Genomic DNA, 23,498 nt, shown 5'->3' with positions numbered 1-23,498 from the left:
TGATTTGAAATGTATATCCTTATATTAAACTCAGGGATACATGGGTATCAGGATATAATGAGTGAAAGTTTGATAGAGAAAGGCAGTCAGCCTGTTGCAGAGACAGAAGTTTGCTTTATCTTGCACCATACAACCGAGTGCATGTGCATGCGTGGGTGCTCACTCTTCTCCAACTCTTTGCAACCCCATGGACTGTAGCCTGCCAGGCTCCTCTGTCCATGGAATTTACCAGGCAAAAATACTGGCGTGGGCTGCCATTTCCTACTCCAGGGGATCTTCCCAACCCAGGGATCAAACCTGCGTCTCCTGCGTCTTCTCCATTGGTAGGCAGATTCTTTATCACTGCACCACTTGCCACAGCTTTAACCAATGATAAAGAAAAGCAATGTCTTATTTTTATAAAATGTCCCCTATCCTTCTGCTGCTCTTGTTTATGAAAAGTCTGTTTATAATGAAAGATCAACAATATAACCTGATTCCAGCTATGCATGATATTAGCGATGTTTGGGGATTATATTTGTGTTCTTCCAGCCTGGGCATAAAAACAATAGAAAAACATATGGCGTGGATAATGGTCAAGGATAGAAAAATGAGGACATTCTTGCTATCCTGTGTTAATGTTTATTGTAGTGTCATTACTGATGAGATGGGATTTACTTATACCATTTTTCTGTTTATTAATAAAGTTTTTAAAAATTTCTTTCCTCCATTACTGCCTTCTTTTTTGGTGAGTAGACATTTTCTAGGGCACCATTTCAATTCCCTTGTTACTTTTACCTTATTTTTCGAGTTATTTTCTAGTGGTCTACTCACGATCCACTATAATTCACTGGAGATTACAACTGACATTTTAACTTAAAACAGTTGAACTCAGATTAATACCAGTGTAATTTCAACAAAACATAGAAAAATTTGCTCCAAAATGGCTTGCTCCTCCCCCACTCCTTTGTGCTATTATTGTCACATAAATTCCATCTTTATACATAATAAGCTCATTAACATGTCTTTAAAATTTTTGTTTCATGCAGTTATTTTTACATCAGATATGGGAAGAAAAGATTTATAAACAGAAATTCATTTACACTGCCTTTTATATTTGACTATGTGACTACCTTTACCGGTGCATATTTTTTTAATGTATATTTGAATTACTATCTAGCATTATTTTATTTTATCCCAAAGGGTTTGTTTTAGTTTCATATTGGGCAAGTCCTTTAACAATGAATTTGCTCAGGTTTTATTATCTGGCAATGTCTTGATTTCATCTTCATTTTTTCTCTTGGTATGGGTCTCTAATTTATTCTACATGAAGTTTATCGGGCTTCTTCAATGTTTCAGTTAATGTTTTCCATCAAATTTGGGGAGTTTTTAGCTGTTATTTCTTCAAATATTATTTCTGCCCCTATCCTTTTTGCTTTTGGGGAATCCTATTATACATAGATTGGTAGATGTAATAATCTCTGAGGCTCAATTTAATTTTCGGCGTTGTTTCTTCTTCTGTTCTGCAGACTGAAAAATCTCAATTGATCTTCAAGTTCATTGATTCTTTGTTCTCCAATTCAAATTTTCTTTTGGGCCCTTCTAGTGAATTTTTCATTTCAGTTACTATACATTTCATCTCCAGAATTTGTATGTTTTGTTGAATTTCTATCTTTTTATTAGTATTCCCATTTTCGTAAGGGTATCCTTCTTATACCTTTTTTTGATTATTTAGTCATGGTTTTCTTTAGTTCTTTGCACATATTTTTGTAATCTAATTTATCTTATGATATTTGTCTGTTATGTCCAACATTTGGGCTTACTCAGAAATAGTGACAGTTTCTATTGACTACTTTCTTTTCATATGGTAGGCCATAGTTTCTTTTCTTTGCGTGTCTTGTAATTTGTTTGTTGAAAACTCAACATTTTAAATAATGTGATAACTACAGAAATTAAATTTGCCCCTACGCAAACAGAGTTTTTGTTGTTGCTATTTGTGTATTTAGTGAGTTTCCTGAACTAATTCTCTAAAGCACGTATTCTTTGTCAAGTATGGCTGCTGAACATATCTACTCAGCTCAGTGTTCAATAATGATATGGCAGCGAGCCTTGAGAAAACATATCTTCTTTCCTTTGCCAAGGAGTTCTGTGTTTGGCTTGGGACCTATCTTCAGTGCTCCATCAGTTTACAGCTCTGCCTTAACTTTCACTTCCTGCTTGTATAGAGTCTCAGAGTCAGCCACCGGTGAGAGATTAGGGTCTTCTCAGGGATTTCTTTGGGATGCACACAGCCCTGCACATGTGTGTTTCTAGATCCTTAGAAGTCAATCCCCTATAATCATCTCATTCCCCAGATTTTCCATTTAAGTTTTGTGACCAACCTTTCATTTATCCCAATTGATACTGCTTCAGGCAAACTGCATTGTTTAACTATGTAGGGAAACCTTTATTCCTACAGTGAAATAAGGGAGAAATATTTGAGAAAGGAAGAATGCATTGGCTTAGCTCCCATCTCCTAACTTATAGACCCTAGATATCAAGCCTTTAGGTCCCAGAGAAATTGAGAGCAGTAATCTCCCATAAGTACATTCAGTACAACTCTTAAAAGTGAAAGATCCTAATGCCACGTGGACTAGGGTGAAGTAATCCTTAATCCTCCTAATCCATTCATAGGCCTTGAACCAGCTGTTAATGATTGCTGAATCCTTCCAGGTACAATATAGGGTCTGGATCTAGAGGCACTGAACTCTGCCCCAGCACAGGCTTGAGGTTAGGGGAAGCTCTCCAACCGTCTGCCTCACAGCCTGCCACTCACCCATCCCAATCCCTGCAAGAGGACCCCAACTCTGCTTCTGCCTGGACCCTTCCACAGCCTGGGCCTCATGCCTGGAACCCCTGGAAAAGTTCAGCTCTGTCTGGGCTGTCCCTGGGGGATCCCCTTACAGGCCCAAAAGGTACTGTGGAGTAGTCCAGCACATACTAGTTTTATTCAAATTTGTCTATAATACTTAAGTGGTTGGACAAATGGACATAAGAACTATGAGATTCATAAATGTGTCTATTATATACTAAAGAAAAAAGTCAAATATTTTCATGAAGGTGGATGCTATATTTCACTTTCTGAAGAGAAAAAAAAAAAAAGCAATTTGGGGCCAGCTCCAGTACTCTTGCCTGGAAAATCCCATGGACGGAGGAGCCTAGTAGGCTGCAGTCCATGAGGTCACGGAGAGTCGGACACAACTGAGCAACTTCACTTTCACTTTTCACTTTCACGCATTGGAGAAGCAAATGGCAACCCACTCCAGTGTTCTTGCCTGGAGAATCCTGGGGACAGGGGAGCCTGGTGGGCTGCCGTCCATGGGGTCGCACAGAGTCGGACTCGACTGAAGCGCCTTAGCAGCAGCAGCAGCATGGGTCTAAACAAGTTAGAAAAAATAAACTGTGTAATGTCACTGTACATAGTCTGTCATTGGTATGTGTACTAATAAGTCCCCCAAAACTGTCACCTTTGTTTTATGAACTAAATTTGTGGCAAACGCCCAAAGTATATATTTTACACATAAGATTTTTTCTCTGTAAAAGTTACATTATATTACATAAATTAAAATTTTCCTTCTATACATGAACTGACCAAAAAGATGGTCATTGTGTATGCAAGTTATCATAACCCTTACATGAAATTAGATATGTGAACTGTGGATTCCAGTTTTGCATCCAATGATAAGCTAACTAAATGTCTGTGATCCTGGGTTATATTTGTTTATATATTTCTCTTGAGCAGTTATCTCTTCCTCATTAATTGAAAGAGTAGGCAAAGCACATTTATTTAATAGTTTAAAGGACAGATACTCAATTCACCAGTAGAGTGTAATCCTGCTCAGTGGCAGATTGTGGAACACATTTGGACTCCCTTTAAAGAACTGATATGCTTACATGCATACTATAACACAGACTTCCCTGGTGGCTCAGTGATAAAAAATACACCTGCCGATGCAGGAGACACAGGTTCCATCCCTGAATTGGGAAGATTCCCTGGAGAAGGAAATGGCAACCCACTCTGGTAGTCTTGTCTGGAAAATCCCATGGACAGAGGATCCTGGTGGGCTACAGTCCATGGGAATAGCAAAGAGTCAGACGTGACTTAGCGACCAAACTTCATAAGGCATTAACTCTTTCATAGCCCAAATGTGTGTCGCATGTTTAACCTTTGCTTGTCTTCTAATTAGTATTGTTATCATTATATAAATGATACTCCTGACCTGATTTCTTCCTAGATGAGTTATAAATAATGCAGATTGCTCAAATTTCTTCCTAGATCTGTTCTTTTGAACCACATGGCCAGAGAACATGCTTTCAACATTGGATTGCCAGACAACATTGTAAACTGCAATGAATTTCTGTGTACATTACAGAAAAAGCTTGACAAGTAAGTACACTTTTATGAAACACAACCTAAAGCTATCTTAATCTTGGACTCCACTGTGAATTTTTAAAAATTAATAGTCACAAGTAATTAAAGAAATAGAATTTTCTCATTTCTCATGTTGGAGGAGTTCACATTTTGTATGACAGTCTTTATTTTGTGTAGATCATATTGCCTTTTAGTCGCCTTTAAATATAAATGTCATATGTAGCAAACAATGTATATACCACTGTAAGGTATGTTATATAGGGTATGAAAAATATACTTACCAGCATAAGAAAGAGAATGTGATTATGTCCCTTGAGTCTCCCTTTGTTCCCTTCCTCATTAGTATCTCCCTGAGTAACTACTATTCTTCACTTTGGATTCCTAATTTCTATGCTTCTCTCTATAATTATTCTACACATTTAGTAAAGTCAAATCCCTAGATATTATTCAACTTTAGGTGAAATATAGCATCCTGCTTGTATTTTTTTAACTTTAGTGTTAATTTACATTTATATATCATAACACTCCACTTTTCTTGAGGTTATATTCTGGCTGTTTAACTTGTAGAAATAGGGAATAAAATTCTGTACATCACCAAAATGTCTTTCAAAAATCTGTTCACTCTTCTTTCTAAGAAAGGGCTCAAGATTTTACTCTCAAACCCTAGTTTTATTCACTTAAATATAGTACTAATGAATGTGGTGTCTCAGCCCACAACATTTGGAGCAATAACATTGAGCAAGAAATACCCATTATAAAATTCTAAATTCAAATTCTGGTATCAACAGTACATTAAAACAAGTCTCTTCACTCTTTTAATGAATGATCCTTCATTTATAAAATAATACCAGGTGTGTTCTCTAGCAAGACTAGCAGTAATCAATATCCTTAACTTATTTCCCATAAATTGTTTACTATAAAGGAATATAGTTACTTCTGTGGCATAAAAAATAATTGAGATGTTGTTTGGTAAAGATGGAAAAGTATTCAAAAATAGCAACAAAAACTTATTTCAGTCATTTTGTTGTCAAACCCAAGTTCGTGTGCCCAACACACAGTGAGACCAAGCAAACCAAAACATCAGTTTAACACAGAAAGGTTTATTGCAAGGGCCACACAAGGAAAACAGGTGGCTCATGCTCAGAAGACCAGAACTCCCTAATGGGTTTCAGGGAAGCAATTCTTTTATTTATTTAGTTTTTAATTGAAGGATAATTGCTTTACAGAATTTTGTTGGTTTCTGCCAAACATCAGTCATAGGTATATGTATGTCCCCTCCCTCTTGAACCCCCCTCCTATCTCCTTCCCCAGCCCACCCCTCTAGATAGTCACAGAGCCCCTGTTTGAGTTCCCTGAGTCATACTGAAAATTCCCCCTGGCTCTCTATTTCACATATGATAATATAAGTTTCCATGTGACTCTCTCCATACATTTCATCTTCTCCTTCCTTCTCCCTCCCACCACCCCGTGTCCATAAATCTGTTCTCTATGTTTGATCAGCTTATGTACAATTCTCTGATTGATTGATGTTGAGGTAACAGGGCGGTATCACAAAGGTTAACATTATCAATCCTCAGGTTCTAGTAGATCTGGAGCCCACATGCCCATGGTCATCAGGAACTTCAAGAAGGAACTAAAAATTGCATGACTGCCATATGGCTGATTTACTATTCAAATTTATGCAAGTTCTCCTGACCCAACTGCTGTTTTTGTCACTACATGTTCCTATCTTGTCAGTCATTAATTCTTGAGATGGACTTTTGTGACTCAGAGAAGGCCTGGAAGACTGCAACTTTTCTGCAGGCAAGAGGCAGGCAGAGGACATGGTGGAATGGTTGTGTCCTGGGAATGCCCCATAGTGTCCTGCTCGGTTATAATTTTAGTGTTTTCATGAATTCTTTGTGACTAGAAAGTAGAACTCTTATGACTGTTGGGTAGAAGTTCCAGGTAATATCAACTGTCCAGCTTAGTATGAGAAAAGACATTTTGCTAGTAATCTGTTTGAAATTGGTCATTACTGCCTCGTTAGGTAATGATTCCCAGTTAGGGGAAATACTCTAGCAGAAGGAACATGTGAATGATAAGATAGTAAAAGTAGTGCTTACTGTGTGCCGTGAATATGCTAGGCATTTTATTCATATATATATAAATAAGGCGTGGTTTAAATGTGTTCATATATTGTTCATATTTTGTGTAAATTATTCTCATGGTTATGAATTTATATGTATACATTGTCATAAGTATTCTCTAAAATGTAGGTGTTATCTTCAGGTTAGAGATCAGAAAATGAGTGGTAACAGAGATAACAAGTAACTTGACCAAGTCCCACAGCTGGAGTTAGGAGTTAGACCCTGCAAACCAGGTCATAGGATATGCCAAATCACAGACTAATCATTACACTCAGTGGAAGCAACCAGTGCTAGTTATCATTATAATTATTTGAAGAACATATTTTCATTTTTAGAATAGATAATTCAGTTAGTAAAGCACCAAAATCAATTTGGGTAATTGATATCTTTATCATAGTTTTAACTAAATAGCCAAGTTGGCCAGTATAGCCAAATACAAAGTAAACCACAACATACATCCTCTAAAGCCAAATGAATAAAGTGAGAGGGATTCCAAAAAGGATATTACATCCCATTTGAAAACTCTATGAGACCTAAAAAATGAGTAAATTTTAAGACCCAGTAATAATAATAAAGGTCTACTGCAACAGCTATTCAAGGGCCTTATTTAATCTTGGTGTTTTTGTCTTTCTTGTAGCTTGCAGTGCTTGTATTGTGAGAAGACCTTCAGGGACAAAAATACACTTAAAGATCATATGAGGAAAAAACAGCATCGTCGGATCAATCCTAAGAACAGAGAATATGACCGATTTTATGTCATCAATTATTTGGTAAGGCTTTCTTTTCTGTTCATAATTTAAAATTTGATTGCCTGTCTATAAACATCAAAATGTGGTTGAGGGATACTTTCAAGCAATGGTTAGTTTACAAAAGGTAATGTGATTTGATTTGTCTCTGATTTGCCAGGTGTTTATATAGTAAAAAGGTTGTGTCTCTAGAACTCGTAGGGATCTTGCTCAAATAAATAAATGTAAAACATCTGAATAGCCACACATTGCCCCCTATTTACTGTCTGTTACCTTGAGCACAGGGACTTCTATATTCTATATACTGTTGTATTCTATATACTATATGTATGTATGTATGTTAGTTGCTTAGTCGTGTCTGACTCTTTGCAACCCCATAGACTGTAGCCCACCAGGCCCCTCCGTCCATGGGATTCTCCAGACAAGAACACTGGAGTGGGTTGCCATTTCCTTCTCCAAAAGGAACTATAGAAAGAAAGAAAGTGAAGTCTCTCAGTCGTGTCCAGCTCTTTGCGACCCCATGGACTATACCCTACCATGCTCCCCCATCCATGGAATTTACCAGGCAAGAGTACTGGAGTGGGTTGGCATTTCCTTCTCCAGTATACTATATACTTCTGTATATATTAATGCAGGGACTTCTATGTTCTTTTCTAAAAACATTGTTGTCTGGGTGTGCTGGGTGCTGTGCTAGATAATCGTTTATAGTCTCTTCACTCATACCCTTTTCCCCCATTAAAATATCTTCGCCTTTCTTTCCCACACACACAAAATATATATATATACATATAAAACTAGTAGGATGGATTGATGGGGTTATCATTGTCAAGGATTTTAAATACTTTGCAAACTCTCCTTGCCCAGAAACCTCTGTACCATTTACTGGCCTCTGGAGATTACAGTCCTTTTTGTGTAAGGAGAGGTATTCAGTTGGAGGCAAATTTCCTTCTCTTTAGGTGCATTTGGAAATTTAAAAAGAGATTTTTGATTGACACACTGACTGGAGAGTGCTACCGGTCCTGCCCCCAGTCTGCTGATCTTTATTTTACGTATACATAGCAAAGGAAGGAAACTCTTGTGGGAAGAGAGACCCTTTCCAGGGGCCCAAGAGTGGGCTCTTGTCTAACACTTGGAAATGAACTGTCCAAGGAGATTCTCGTGCTGACAAAGCAAGAGACTTTATTAAGAAGGGGCACCAGGGGGAGAGCAGCAAAGGGAACCCAGGAGAACTGCTCTGCCACATGGCTCACAGTTTCAGGTTTTATGGTAAGTGGTTTAGTTTCCTGGTTGTCTGTGGCCAATCATTTTGACTCATGGTTATTCCTGGTGGCGCGCATATCTCTCAGCTCAAATGGATTTAAGCAGGAAGGATTCTGGGAAGTTAGTAGGACATATGGACTGGCATCTCCTCTCTCCTTTTGACCTTTCCTGAATTCTCCCAGTTGGTGGTAACTTGTTAGTTCCACATTACTTCCCAGGACCTCTTGTTGTATGATAACTCATGCAAAGTGGTTGTTACCGTGCCTGTCTAGGATTGGCAGTTTCAGTCAGTGGTTCTCTAACAAAACTACTCATGACAAGAGAAGGAGTTAAGTAATTCTGCCTTGGAATTGAAAGAAAGATGAGGAGTTCCAGTTCTGACAGCTTTCTAAAGCAAAATAAAGTGTTTTTTGCTCTTAATTTGAAAGAATTTTAATCCAAGTCCATTGGCCACAAAAGGCGTAATTGATAATAATGAGCCATTTTATCTATTGGACAGAAAGCATATTCTGAATTATGTTGGAAGTCTCTGCTTTAGGATAAAATTTTTGCCTGTTCTAACTAATCCTTAGCATATTAAAATTCCCCTTGAGAAATAAGTTTAGCATGTGTTTAAAGATTGTCTCTGAAAGGTTGCCGTGGTTTGCTACAAATGTTTTACAACTAACTAAAGGTAAAGGCACCCTTTGAGTCTTTCAGTCTTCTCGTGAAATCACTCAGTCATTAATTCCTAGAGCAAACGCTACTTCAGGGCCCAGCCCAATCCAATAGGGAATGGGCTTCAGTGTTAGCTCTAAGAAATATTCAGCTACTGCAGGAAGCCGTGGAAGCAATTTAATGTACTTTCTTCTGGGGCTCTTTTAAGCTAATAGTCAAGATCTTAGGATTAGCAGAACATTGTATATAGCTGGAGGTGTTTATCTTTTAGAGGAGACTTCAGAGAGACTGCTCACTCAGATTCTGCTGGCACTTTTAGAAAAGTTCAATACGGGCATCAAATAGTGCAACTGTGAAAACTGGAATTATCCGTGAGGACCAGCTGGCTCTAGATGAGTGTGCCGGATTGTACTGCCCACGGAGAGCCCAGATTTCATGTGGGATGAATCGTGGCTTGAAAGAAGTACTTCAAGAGAATGTAAAGGCTTTAATAACATATAAAATGAAAATTAAATCACTTCAGGGTAATATTGATAGATTTTTTTTTAAGGCTTTTGGTGGTTGGGGGCGTTCAACTTTTTATTTTGTATTAGGGAATAACTGGTTAACAATGTTGTCATAGTTTCAGGTGGACAGCAAAGAGACTCAGCCGTACGTCATGTACACATATCCATTCTCCCTGGTTTGGTTTTAATTAGCAGCTTTTTAGTACCTACTATGTGCCAGGTACAGGCTTCCCAGGTGGTGCTAGTAAACAGGTAAAGAACTCTCTTGCGAATGCAAGAGACATAAGACATCCAGGTTCAGTCCTGGGGTCAGGAAAATCCCCTAGAGGAGGGCTTGGCAACCCACTCCAGTATTCTTGCTTGGAGAATTCTACTGACAGAGGAGCCTTGGGGGGCTGAGTCCCATAGGGTCGCAAAGAGTAGGATGTGACTGAAGCAACTTAGCACTCATGCACGAATGTGCCAGGTACTGTCTTAGGTATTTATATTAAGTCATTTACTCTTAACCACACCCCTGTGACACAGGTTTTGTCATTATCCTCTTTTATAGATTAGGTAACTAGAGCATAGAGAAGTTGCATGATTTTCCCAGGGTCACATAGCTAAAGCTTTCTGCATCAGTTTCCTTCCATTTTTCCTCAGTTTTTATAATTGAAATAGTACCAGTACCCACCTCTTATACTTTGGGTTGGTTTGGGGATTTGGTCAGTTAATGGTGATAAATTCTTAATGATCTACACACATACACACCCTTTGCCTATTATCTTTTATACCAAAGTAGAAGATGACCCATGGTCAAGGTAAAGCTGACTTTAATCAGTTCCTTAAGGGCTCTAACCCACAACCCTAGCCATCTTAGCTCTCTATGCTTTTCCATTGAGGCCAACAACAATAAAGTGTTTTGTTTCTGGAGTTTTTGGTTTTGTTTGTTTTTTTCCTTCTTTGACCACACTACACAGCTTATGGGATCTTAGTTCCCCAACCAAGGATTGAACCCATACCCTCGGCAATGAAAGCTTGGAGTCCTAACCACTGAACTTCCAGGGAAGCCATAGGAAAGATTTGTTTTAAAAAACTTAAAAAGTGTTATGATGCCTTGTTGTTGTTGCTCAGTCACTCAGTTGTGTCCGACTCTTTGCGACCCCATGGACTGCAGCATGCCAGGCTTCCCGGTCCTTCACTATCTCCCAGAATTTGCTCAAACTCATGTCCATTTAGTCAGTGATGCCATCCAACCATCTCATCCTTTGTCATCCCCATATCCTCCTTCCCCCAATCTTTCCCAGCATCAGAGTCTTTCCCAGTGAGTCAGCTCTTCGCATCAGGTGGCCAAAGTATTGGAGTTTCAGCTTCAGCATCAGTCCTTCCAATGAATATTCAGGGTTGATTTCCTTTAGGATTGACTGGTTTGATCTCTTTGCTGTCCAAGGGACTCTCAAAAGTCTTCTCCAGCACCACAGTTTGAAATCATTATTAATTCTTCAACACTCAGCCTTCTTTGTGGTCCAACTCTCATGACCACTGGAAAATCCATAGCTTTGACTATATGGACCTTTGTCAGCAAAGTGATGTCTCTGCTTTCTAATACACTGTCTAGATTTGTCATAGCTTGGAAATGATATAAACTTAGCTTTGGAAAGAATTGAAAAAGCTAATAACATCTCTAAAGATGTACCAGTGCCTTAAGTTAGAGGAGTGCTTATCAGAAGTATCAATCTTAACAGTGTTCTTGGAATATTATAAATCAAGGTATAAAAAATATATAGGCTAAATAGATTTTTTAAAACTGTTCCAAATATTAATAGTGTATAGTTAGAGAAAAATGAGGGCCAATGGTTTTTCATTTTAGTTTTCTTTTAGACTTCATTAATGAAAATACTTATTATCAAGACTAAACTATTCTAAAAGTTTAATTAAACAGTAAATACATTGTTTTTTCTTAAGGACTTTAAAGAGCAGGACAATTTTTTATTGTTATTTTATAAATTTTTGGCTGCGCTACCCAGCTTGCAAAATCTTAGTTCCCCAACCAGGGATCAAACCCAGGCCCTCAGCAGTGGAAGCTCATAGTCCTAAACACTAGACCACCAGAGAGTTCCTGCTTTATTTTTTTTTAAGGATTAAAAGGAAGAAAAAAAGAAAAACAGAAATGAGAGACATTCATCATTTATTTCTCCGAGGGAAAAAGCTGATATGAGTGCGTGGATGTGGGCAAAAGATTGAATTGTTGGTTTAGTAGCTAGTGTCTGCACATCCATTTCTCACATCCTCTTTCTTTCAGAAGGAATTTCATTGACTTCATACATTCTATAAACATTTGAGTGCTTTCTAGGTACCAGATGCTGGTGGAACAGAAAGAAAAATATGGCAGAACAGCTACTACTTTCAAGGAACTTAGAGATTGGTGTGAGAACCAGATGTGTAAGCACATTAATTTCAACACTTTGTAATGGTGTATACAGAATTAATGTTTTGACCTCTCCTGTAGTAGATCTATGCGGTAATTGAGTCATGCACCCACAGTGTCCCACTTCGGAACAGAATTTTCAGACCAGCAGTAATGGAAGCATCCAGGGTATTCCTGGCAAGATACACTCTGAGAGTCATAAAAGGTGGGAGATCAATAAACGATGTCCTGATCCCTGGTCAGGACAAAGAGTCTGTTAAGGGTCCCTTTTGGGCTCAGCAAATTGATAGATTCCATCTTCTTTCTTGGGAGAAATAATTTGCCTGTTTAATAACTCATATCAGTTTTTTAATACTAATAGACTTGCAAATAAAATATATTAAAGGTCTTTTGCATAATCTAAATTATCTGCTTAGAGTTTGTGCTTTGTTTTCTCACAAACAGAAAGGTTCAATGGATTGGGGGTTGGGGGGGGAACAGCTGAAGGGACAAGGTCCCAGGCAGTTTCACGTTCAAGTACTCTTGCCTCAGAGGGCAGCAGACTGCTTGACATCATCTTCAAGGCTTCAGCTACATGTTCTGTAGGTGCTCATGGCTCAAGGCCTGAGCTTTACTAAAGGGAAGTATTTTTGCAGTGGTATTATCATTTTTTTGATTTAAATTTTTTTAGTTTTAAAATATACAAACCCATCTGTAACAAAACATTGTTGTTGTTTAGTCGCTGAGTCATGTCCAACTCTTTGTGACCCCATGGACTGTAGCCCACCAGGCTTCTCTGTCCATGGGATTTCCCAGGCAAGAATACTGGGATGGATTGCCATTTCCTTCTCCAGGGGATCTTCCCAACCCAGGGATCAAACTCACGTCTCCTGCATTGGCAGACAGATTCTTTACTGTTGAGCCATCAGGGAAGCCCCAACAAAAGAATGCTGTTAACCTATTTTTCAGTTTTGTTATGATTCTCTCTACTGTAATTATTTACATTTAAAACACTGTATGTGTTTCTGATGGATTTTTTTGTGTGTAAGCATATGTAAGTCTGTGAGTTTTAGGGATGAAAGGGTGCTGGGTGAAAGGGACCTTTTTCCCCACCCTCTCATTGATCATAAGCCATCTGATGCAGAGGTTTGAGGAGGTGTTCTGAACATCTTTACTGACATGCCTTCCCAACTTTGGTTTGGTTTTTTTTTTTTGCGTTCTTCTCTTTCCTGATATGATTCATTAGTAGGCATAGTGTCTTAATCAGAGACTAAATTTTTTTTTCTCTTTGTGTCTTGTTCTTATAATAAATCATACATTTAACTGTACCAAGACAGAGCACTCTAGGAAAGTCACATTCAAATCACTTGTTTCCTATTATACTAATGAACACAGAGTTCCATTTTGTTCTCAAGCGGTAAATGGTTAGTGCTGTATTGCCTAGATAAATCCCTGTGTTGTGCTTAATACTGAGAAAGCTGTAAAGTAATGCTTTGACTTTGGAAGTTTGACAGTGAAAGATATTTTTCATCATTTTGGGCTCAAAACATTTATTGATAAGTAACATTTGCTTGTATTGTTGAATGGTAATACCCCAAATGACCCATCCTTGAGTAATATCTTGCAGCAGTGGCCTTCAGTCTGTGTCCACAGAGACCAACCAATGCATAAAAGATTTAATTCATCACCAAAAATTCCATCTAATAAGAATCCTGTTGGCAATGGTGAGGCCATTCTTATTGTTCATAATGATGCTTAGACACTTCATGACGACTCTGGGAAGTCCATTATGGAGTCCAAATTAACTGTCTCTAATGACGTTATGGTAAATCTCTGTGTGTCTGAGTTTATGCATCATTTAGCTGATAGATAATGACAGCTGCAAAACCTCTCATTAAGTTGATGAATGATAGATGTTCTTTTTCTCTAAATCGTAATGGCTCTTGTAGTCCTTTGTGTTTAGTTAAATGATTACCTTCCTTAAGAAAATGTTTCTAACTGAGAGTAAATTCTGGTAATGTTTTTCTAAATAAAGGATATAAAACAGAGATATCTGTATTATATCAGGTGAGGCTGGACTTGACAGTTACCATGGTTTAACTGCTTGGAAAAGTGCCCAGTAATTTCTCTGTATCCCTCTTTAATGCAGTGTCTGCTTTTGCACGGCACAGTGGGAAGATTGAGTAGAGAGAGAAGAAAGGCCAAGAGAAAGAAAGAAATGACTCAAGGGAGAAAGGAGACATGGTTGGGCCAAAAGAAAGCATTCCTGCTCATCACTGCATTAAGTTTTGCTGAAACTATGACTAAATTTGTCTGACATAGCCCTGCAAAGTGGAACTCCTCCATGAACTGTAAGAGATAAAAGGGATTTGAGTATATATTTGAGTACCAACTATTACCTGGTACCATGTGATTTTTATACATTAACTATTTACTCAACATGCACAAAACTTTTGAAGTAAGATCTGAATTGGCATCACATTTTTTAGATGTTTTCAGTTACAGTTTAACTCAAAAAGATAATTTCAGATTATAAGACTGACGCACTGCCTACTGCGGATATTTGGCAAAACTAATACAATTATGTAAAGTTTAAAAATAAAATAAAATTTTAAAAATAAAATAAATAAAATAAAATAAAAAAGATAATTTCTAGTACCCACTGTGTGCCCGACTCTGGAAATATAACAGTGAACAAAACCCATGTCTTCATAGACATTCTAGTGCAGAAGACAGAAAATAAGAAAACAGATCCACAAAATGATTTCAGGGTATGATCAATGCTTTGAAGAAAAATAAAGCGTCCTAGCAGAATAAAAAGTAACTTGAAAGAGGGGTGTTTAGACAGTGTTCAGAAAAAGCAGTGATAACGTTCAGGATGATGGAACCACATCAGGATATGTGAGGTGAACGATGCCAACAAGTGTAGAAGTAACCAGGTGGAAGTCGGCTTGCTGTGTTCAAGCAGGAACCAAAGAGTGGTCTGACCAGAGCCAGCTAAGCACGAGAAAAAGTGCTGGAACACAGTGATAGAGAGGGAGCCTGGCAGACCATAGAGGCCTTATAAGCCATGGGAAGACCTCTGCATTTTGTTTTGAGTATGAGAATCCCTGGGAGGGGTCAGACAAACAGCGAGGTACCCTGTAGAAAGTTCACTGTGGCTGCTGTCTGGGAAATAGACTTTTGAGAACCTCAAATAGAAACAGAGTCCAGCTAGGAGAGTCTCTCTCAAAAGATATTAGTGGTTTTTCTAAAAGATCCCTAAGAGATTCCTGTGTACATCCAGGGCTGAGAAATGCTAATTTACATTTAACAGAAAAGAATCTGACTGAAAGGTTATCTCTGCTTCTCTAAAAAAGAAAAGCATATTAAAATGTTATTAAACATTATTACATGCTTTTCAAATGTTTGATTTAGGATATATCTGAAATCCTAACCATTTAGGATATATCCTAAATCCTAAACTTCGAGTTAGAATGTATCATTTCTTACCCTGAAATAACAGCTTTACTGTATTCTGCTTGTATTGTTTTAAAACCATTTGCATTTAGGTACTGTCTTGTTTTGTTTTGAGTTCAGTGTCTACTTTCTCTTTCCTCTCCCCTCTTCCCCCTTCACCTCCCCTCTTTATCTCTAATCCCTCTGTTCTTCCTTCAAAGGAACTTGGAAAATCGTGGGAAGAAGTTCAACTAGAAGATGATCGGGAGTTGCTAGAGCATCAGGAAGAGTAAGACTTATTATTGATGGTACTTAGTCACAGTATTTTAAGAGAAGGAAAATAGTTATTTATTTTGATTTTAAGTTACCATTCTGAAAAGATAGAATAAAAAGAAAGAGAACCCTTTCTGTAAGCCATGCGTCCTTTCATGTAATATAGCCAAACCTTGAAATAAAAATAACTTTTGATACTTCGTACCAGTCAGAATGGCCATCATCAAAAAGTCTGCAAATAATAAACTCTGAAGAAAGTGTGGAGAAAAGGGTACCCTACTACACTTTTGATGAGAATGTAAATTGGTACAGCTACTATGGAGAACATTATGTAGGTTCCTAAAAAACTAAAAGTAGAGCTAGCATATGATCCAGCAATCCCCCTCATGCACATATGTCCGGAAAAGATGAAAACTCTAATTTGAAAATATACATGTACCCCAGTGTTCATAGCGGCACTATTTACAGTAACCAAAAGATGGAAGCAACCAAAATGTCCGTGGACAGATTAATGGATAGAGAAGATATGGTATACAAACAGTGGAATATTACTCAATCATAAAAAAGAATGATATAATGATATGCCATTTGCAACAACATAGATGGACGGAGAGATTATTATACTAAATGAAGTAAGTCAGAGAAAAACAGATATCACTTGATATCACTTATATGTGGAATCTAAAGGTATGACACAAATGAATTTATTTACAAAATAAAAATAAACTAACAGACATAGAAAACAAATTTATCTTTACTAAAAGGGAAAGGGGGTGATAAATTTAGGAGTTTGCTATTAATAGATATACACTTCCATATACAAAATAGATAAACAACAAGGTTCTACTGTATAACATGGGAGATTGTAGACAATATCTTGTAATAGCCTTTAATGGAAAAGAATCTGATTAAAAAAAAACAGATTTTTTATCAAATATTTTATTAAAAACATATATGCTTATAAAATGATTTTATATATATATATACACACAAATATATACATATATAACTGAATATATACATATAACTGAATCACTTTGCTACATACCTGAAACTAACACAACATTGTAAATCAACTATGCTGCTGCTGCTGTCACTTCAGTCGTGTCCGACTCTGTGTGACCCCGTAGACGGCAGCCCACCAGGCCCCACCATCCCTGGGATTCTCCAGGCAAGAACACTGGAGTGGGTTGCCATTTCCTTCTCCAATGCAGGAAAGTGAAAAGTGAAAGTGAAGTCACTCAGTCGTGTCCGACCCTCAGCGACCCCATGGACTGCAGCCTACCAGGCTCCTCCATCCATGGGATTTTCCAGGCAAGAGTACTGGAGTGGGGTGCCATTGACTATACTTCAAAAAAATTAATGATAATATCAAAATAAGTTTGATATAATTAAAACAACTGTTATTCCAACTAAATAGTGTTTTGCTACTACAGCTGATCATTGAGCACACAGGTAATATATATTCAGAGAAAATATACTCCAGAATTCTTTACTCATTAGTCCATTGATCCCTAGACCTTAAACTGATATGATATTTGAACTCTCCATGCTTCTTACTGTTGGAACAGAGAACATAACAACTAAATTGAGGTTAACTTTGTTCTGTGTTCATCCCATTGATGACTAACTTAAAACATTCACAGCTTCTTTGCTTGAAATTATAAGCTCGAGAAGTATTCTTTTCAACCTAAAAGGATTCCCCGTTATTCATCTTCCTCTCACTCAAAGCTGTTCAGCCTTTTGTCTCTCCTGGGATTTTGCTTCTCCTGGTTTAGCAGTGACAAGAAGTTGACAGTATCTCAAAAAATAAATGCAAGGAAGGGAGAAAGTGGTAAAAAGGCCCTGTATTCTTTTTGATATCTGCCATCAAATTTAACACTTGCCCCATTTAAAATGATCTGTATTTCCCACATGAAAGATACAAGGTTGCCTTTTTAAAATACACCATTTTTCATGCAGAAACACACTCTGGGCACTGACTGCACCTCACAGCATGCACACTTAGTGGCTGTAGTTAACGAGAGAGCATCCCGTCTCCTGATACGTCTTCTCTGCAAATTAAAACTGGCTGTCTCAGAAAGACATGGTGCTGATTTTGTAGTGAAATAGCTGCTCAGAAAGAGAGGCAAATATAAGAAAATAGAGCAGCACCTGTTTGCTATTTATATTAATTTCATGGTGCTACTTTGAATTTCAAAAACTGTATCAAAAAGTCATAATATAATATGACAGTCTTTACAGAAATACCAGATTTGAAAGAGACTGGCAGAGTTTCTTAGGGAGCAGAAAGTAATACCAGGTCATTGTTCTGTATATCCTTGAAGCTCCATGTTTGCCATTTTATTTTTAACACAGTGACTGGTCTGATTGGGAAGAACACCCTGTGTCTGCTGTCTGCCTATTTTGTGAAAAGCAAGCAGAAACAATTGAGAAATTATGTGTCCACATGGAGGTGAGATACTTTGATTCATTTGACATTTGTTTTGTTGTTCTGACAGGGAGAAGTTGATGGTTACTGCAACCTCATCATCTTATACCTTTGTCTCTTGATTATTTTCCCCTTCCTTAAAGTTCTGTAAGCAAAATGGAAGTCAGGGAGGGTCCATCAAACAGAAGCAGAACTAAGGGCAGTTAAGCGGAGTTCACTGAACCTGGGTGAACTGTTAGTTTGGTATTTCACAGACCACTGATGCCATCCCACCTCTGAGATGTTTACGAGATAGTTCTGCCTTAACCTGTAGGATCTGCAACCACAATTAACAATACCTGGGATGTGGACAGGTTCTGAGTCTTTTTCCCAGTGCTTTCCGTGCTGGTGAACAAGGAGAGCAGGAAAAGAGAAAGTTGCCTTTTACAGAGCCCTTGGGAGGGATGGAGGTGGACAGGGCACAGGGTGTGGTTTTACAACTCCCTCAGTTACCAGGATTTGAAGAGAAGAAATTTGAGGACATTACCAGTTTGTGTTTTCTCTTCTGCATGCTATTCTTTTATTATATTGGGAGTTGAGTATAATAGAAAAATATTACTGGATTATTCTGATATGCCCTCTCTCCCATCCCCCCCACTCAGCTCTAAAGCAGTGGAGCAGACTCTCCTGTTTGACCCACCTTCATTCTCATTCATAAAAACTGTTCTTAGTTCAGTAAAACTAGGACCTGGAAGGTGTTCAAAAGGCTATGGGCATTTACTCAAGAGGAAGGAGAATCATTTTGTCTGAAGCAGGTTGTCACTAGTACGTATGTATACTTTCCAGTCTTAAATATCCTAATCTCATAATATCCTAGTCTCTTTGAATTGAAAGGTGCCTTAGTCCCTCTATCCTGTGTAAGAATTCCCTTTGCAGGATCCTTGACTGGTGTCCTCAACCTCTGCTGAGTCACTTTCAGTGATAACATATCATGGAATTCTTAATTATCCTGCCTGTGGTGCTACACAGAATGCCTTCATAGAGAGTTAGATGGTCTTTATTCTCTGTAAGCTTGTAAGTTGAAGCATTTACCCAGTTGGGTGATTGTAGAAATGGAACAGAATAAAAATAAGCCTGTGCGTCGTAAAAGTCAAAAGACATGTAATTTGTGGGAAGATATGAGTGAGGAGAAACTTGCAGGTTTAAACACCATATTTGACAGTATAAAAGGAAAAGCAGAATATTTAAAATTACCTATCTACTTGTGAAGCAAAGGACCTATAGTCATAATTCTACTCCAGACACAGAGTATAGTAGGGCTACATTTACCTAGAGACTGAGGACCCTTTTGTCAGACTGCAGAGTGCATACAGAGTAAATGATAAAAACTGGAGATACAAGCTGTGAACAACTAAAATGTTTTAACTGATTGACATGACTTGTTTGGACTGTGCTTTATAAAGCAATTAGATGTAGATTTTGAAGACTTTGAAAACAGATGATGAACTGAGACTGAATTCTGCAGTATTCAGACTCCTGTGAATAAGCCGTCTGTTTATACTTCCATCCTGAAAGATTAAATAATTTATATGCTCACAGATACATTCATTCCTTTTTTTAGGATGCACATGAATTTGATCTCCTCAAAATAAAGTCAGAACTTGGTAAGTTTGATTCGGAAATTGTTTTCCATGATGTTGCTTTTTTTCATACACTATCCCGTGAACGATGCCTGTGTTCTGCAGTTGTGATTGGAGAGTGTACAAGCCAAAATGTGTCTCTCCACAGATGGTCTCAATGGGACTGCCTGAAACAGTGATTCACAGTCTTAACTATAATATTCAAATATGGTTTTGATTTATAGGTTTTTTCCCTACATATATGATGTCAAATAAAACAGGGCTTCCCAGGTGGCACTAGTGGTAAGAACCTGCTTATCGGTGCAGGAGACATAAGAGACGTGACTTCGATCCCTGGGTCCGGAAAATCCCCTGGAGGAGGGCTTACAAGTTAATGATTAATTTCTATTGTAAAGTGTAGGGGGCTAGTGGAAAAAAGCATGGATTTTGAAGTCAGACTGGAGTTCACAGTCCAGCTCCAGCACTTACTAGCTGTGTGACATTGGGCCTTGGCTCAGCAGAATGTTATAGAGAATGTATAGTGTATGAAAGACACCTACTGCCTTGCTTGGTAGTGTAGCTCGAGTGTTTATTATAGATGTACCCAAGTAGATCACCATGATAGAAAAATTAGTGTCATGAAGACATAAAGTACTGACTTGCTAATATATCCAAGACCATAAAAAGCTCAATGCTGCTGCTGCTAAGTTGCTTCAGTCGTGTCTGACTCTGTGCAACCCCAGAGATGGCAGCCCACCAGGCTCCCTGGTCCCTGGGATTCTCCAGGCAAGAACACTGGAGTGGGTTGCCATTTCCTTCTCCAGTGCAGGAAAGTGAAAAGTGAAAGTGAAGTCGCTCTGTCGTGTCTGACCCTCAGTGACCCCATGGATTGCAGCCTACCAGGCTCCTCCATCCATGAGATTTTCCAGGCAAGAGTACTGGAGTGGGGTGCCATTGCCTTCTCCGAAAAAGCTCAATGCCCACCCCTCAACTCACCAGCTACTTTCCTAGACTCTTGAAAGTGTTACTTTACTTTATTGCTCTTATACACATGTATATGTGTATGTAATAGGTTAATAGTCAAGAACATGGGCTGTGGAGCGAACAGCCTGGTGTCACATCCTGGCTCTACCACTTACTGGCTATGCAGCCTTGGACAGCTTCCTGATGTATAATGTGGATACGGTAACACCTATGTGGTAGGGTGTTGTGGAGATTAAATGTATTAATGCATGAAAAGTGATTAGAGCAGTGCCTGGTACATAAGCACTATATAAGTACTAGCTGTTATTATTTTCTGTCTATGCTTTAAATCTGCACTGCCTCTTCAGGTTGGTTAATAAAGAGAAGTGGTTCTTTAAAAAAAAAAAAAATTGCAACAGTGTAAAAATGGGTCTGACCAGTTGTCTGATGATTCTGTATACTATCATTTTCAGGATTAAATTTCTATCAGCAAGTGAAATTGGTCAATTTCATTCGGAGGCAGATTCACCAGTGTAGATGCTATGGCTGCCAGGAGAAGTTCAGGTCCAAAGCAGACTTAAGGACTCATATGCAAGAAGCAAAACATACTGCGCTGCTTCCTGAAAAACAGATATGGGATCAACCACAGTGAGTTCTGCTCAACCAGACATACATTTCTTTGCTCCTTCTCCATTATCTCATCCATTTATTTAATTCCTTTAAACTTAAATAAAAGATAAGTGCAAGCCTATTGTAAAAAGTAAAAATCTTCAAAAACCTTGGTTTTAAAATAATCTCCCTGTTACAGATATAATCAACTACTTCAAATTTTATGGTGTAGTGATATGGATAGCAATAGATAGATATAGAAATATATATTTTTAAGGTATATTTTGTTAATAAAGTATTTAAAAGCATCTTCTATATCCACTACACATCTATTGCATCATTTTTAATGGTTGCCAAATATTCCATTGTATGGATATTTGCTAGATGTTTAGGATTTTTATGTTTTGCTCTTCTAAATAGATGCATATGCCTACATTTTTGCACACTTACATAATTATTTCATTTAGATAAACTCCTAAACATAAAAGTACTGTGTCATACAGTATACCACTACTAGGGCTTTTGATGCATGTTTTGCATCCTGGTGCTGTTAAAAACATCAAGCATTTGTTCTTCTAGTATGTACCTGTTGAGATGGTCTCAGACTCCCAGGTATCCTTTGCCAGTCTCACCTTCTGAGACAGTTCTCTAATCACTCTGGATAATCTCAGTTGAGGGAACCTCTGGGAGGTTGTGGGTTCCAGCTCCAGAGAGATTCCTCTATTCTCAGGGAATGTTAAATCAGAGCCCCCCAGGAGTCTAGGCAAAAAGCTCTAGTTTTTCCTCTTTAGAAAATTCCAGATTTATGAGAGGCAGAGTCAGCCCTGGACTAACCTGAGACCCAGTTCCTATAATTCTTCTTATACAAGTCAAAACCTTTATATTTCAGAACTAACTCCAGAGTGTGTCCTGAGAAGGAACCAGAGTAATAGACTTAAAATTCTATAGATGTTTTTAATTTTTTTAATTTATAATGAAGAAAATAGTGATGATTAGATTGGGGGAAGAGGGGGGACTCCACACATGGAAACAGTTGTTTTTATTGGATATTTGAAGGAGTAGTGTGTGAAAGAGTAACTGTGTTTGAACTTTGCTATCCCTAGGGCAGAACTGAAACCTTTGAATAGAAATGAGAGGAATGTCGTTTTTAGCTTTATACAAGGAGGTATTAAATTGATAGCTAGAGCTGCCTGATAGTAGAGTAGGCTGCCTTTTAAGATAGTATCTTGTTATGTTAAATATCAAGCAAAGGCTGAAATGCCAGCTAACAAAGATACTAGTAAGACTGATGTCAGCCAATAAAGGTCAAAGTAAAATTAATTCAGAAGTTCTGTCGTTTACAGCCTTTGCAAAATGTAGTTGAAACTGTTGGCAAAGAAACTTAGCAAAATTATAGTAATGTGTACATTCAACTGCTGAGAAATTTTCTAGATAATCTATAGTTTTGGTTATTCAGTCTATTTGTGGTTGTTTTCAGGTATTACTTTCCAACTTATGAAAATGACACTCTGCTGTGTACACTGTCTGACAGTGAAAGTGACCTGACAGCTCAGGAACAAAATGGAAATATTGCCATCATTAGTGAAGATACATCTAAACTGCATGCTTTGAAACAAAGCAGTATTTTGAACCAGTTGCTACTACATGAGTCCTTGAAAAACTAGAAGAAACTGCCACAGAAGCAATGTTTCATGTTTTCTCCTGTGAGACAGACACGAAAGAATACTTTAAAGTTGAATGTCAGCAAAGGATTAGTCCTTGGTAAAATAAAACTTTTAAAAAATGATTTTTTTCCACAAGTAAAGTAGAAACTAAATAAAATGAAGGCTTTTTGTATTTGGGCTCTAAAGTTTTATTATGTAATCATTGTAACTCATATTTATCTATAACAAGGAAGACATATAAATCAAAAAGAAATGAAATGTTCCAATTATTTATACACCTGATTTCAACCAGTAGTTTCAGTCTCTTCCCCACAGACTTTCTTCATCCAACAAGTCACAAAATTTGACAGATGTGTACTTTCCGTACTACACTGGGTCAGCTGTAAATGTAGTGACCAGCAGAGGAGCCACAGAAGGGAGGAACAGTGGGCAAAGTCCTGGATAATGC

General features: G+C 37.9%; 1 protein-coding gene across 1 annotated transcript in view; it reads left to right on the top strand.

Moving 5' to 3' along the window:
• ZNF277 (zinc finger protein 277) overlaps window positions 1–23,222 on the top strand; it is a 134,718-nt gene extending 111,496 nt beyond the window's left edge. The window contains exons 6-12 of the mRNA XM_061414097.1: window positions 4,295–4,405; window positions 7,157–7,289; window positions 15,734–15,801; window positions 18,144–18,240; window positions 19,817–19,859; window positions 21,251–21,425; window positions 22,864–23,222. Coding sequence (XP_061270081.1) covers window positions 4,295–4,405; window positions 7,157–7,289; window positions 15,734–15,801; window positions 18,144–18,240; window positions 19,817–19,859; window positions 21,251–21,425; window positions 22,864–23,050 — 814 coding nt within the window. The 3' untranslated portion in view covers window positions 23,051–23,222. The remainder of the gene's footprint in view (window positions 1–4,294; window positions 4,406–7,156; window positions 7,290–15,733; window positions 15,802–18,143; window positions 18,241–19,816; window positions 19,860–21,250; window positions 21,426–22,863) is intronic.
• The last annotated feature ends 276 nt before the right edge of the window (window positions 23,223–23,498 follow it).

Source organism: Bos javanicus, chromosome 4 (assembly GCF_032452875.1).
Source record: "Bos javanicus breed banteng chromosome 4, ARS-OSU_banteng_1.0, whole genome shotgun sequence".
Classification (NCBI taxonomy): domain Eukaryota; kingdom Metazoa; phylum Chordata; class Mammalia; order Artiodactyla; family Bovidae; genus Bos; species Bos javanicus.
Note: the sequence above shows the minus strand (reverse complement) of the source record. Positions and strands in the feature narration are given on the sequence as shown.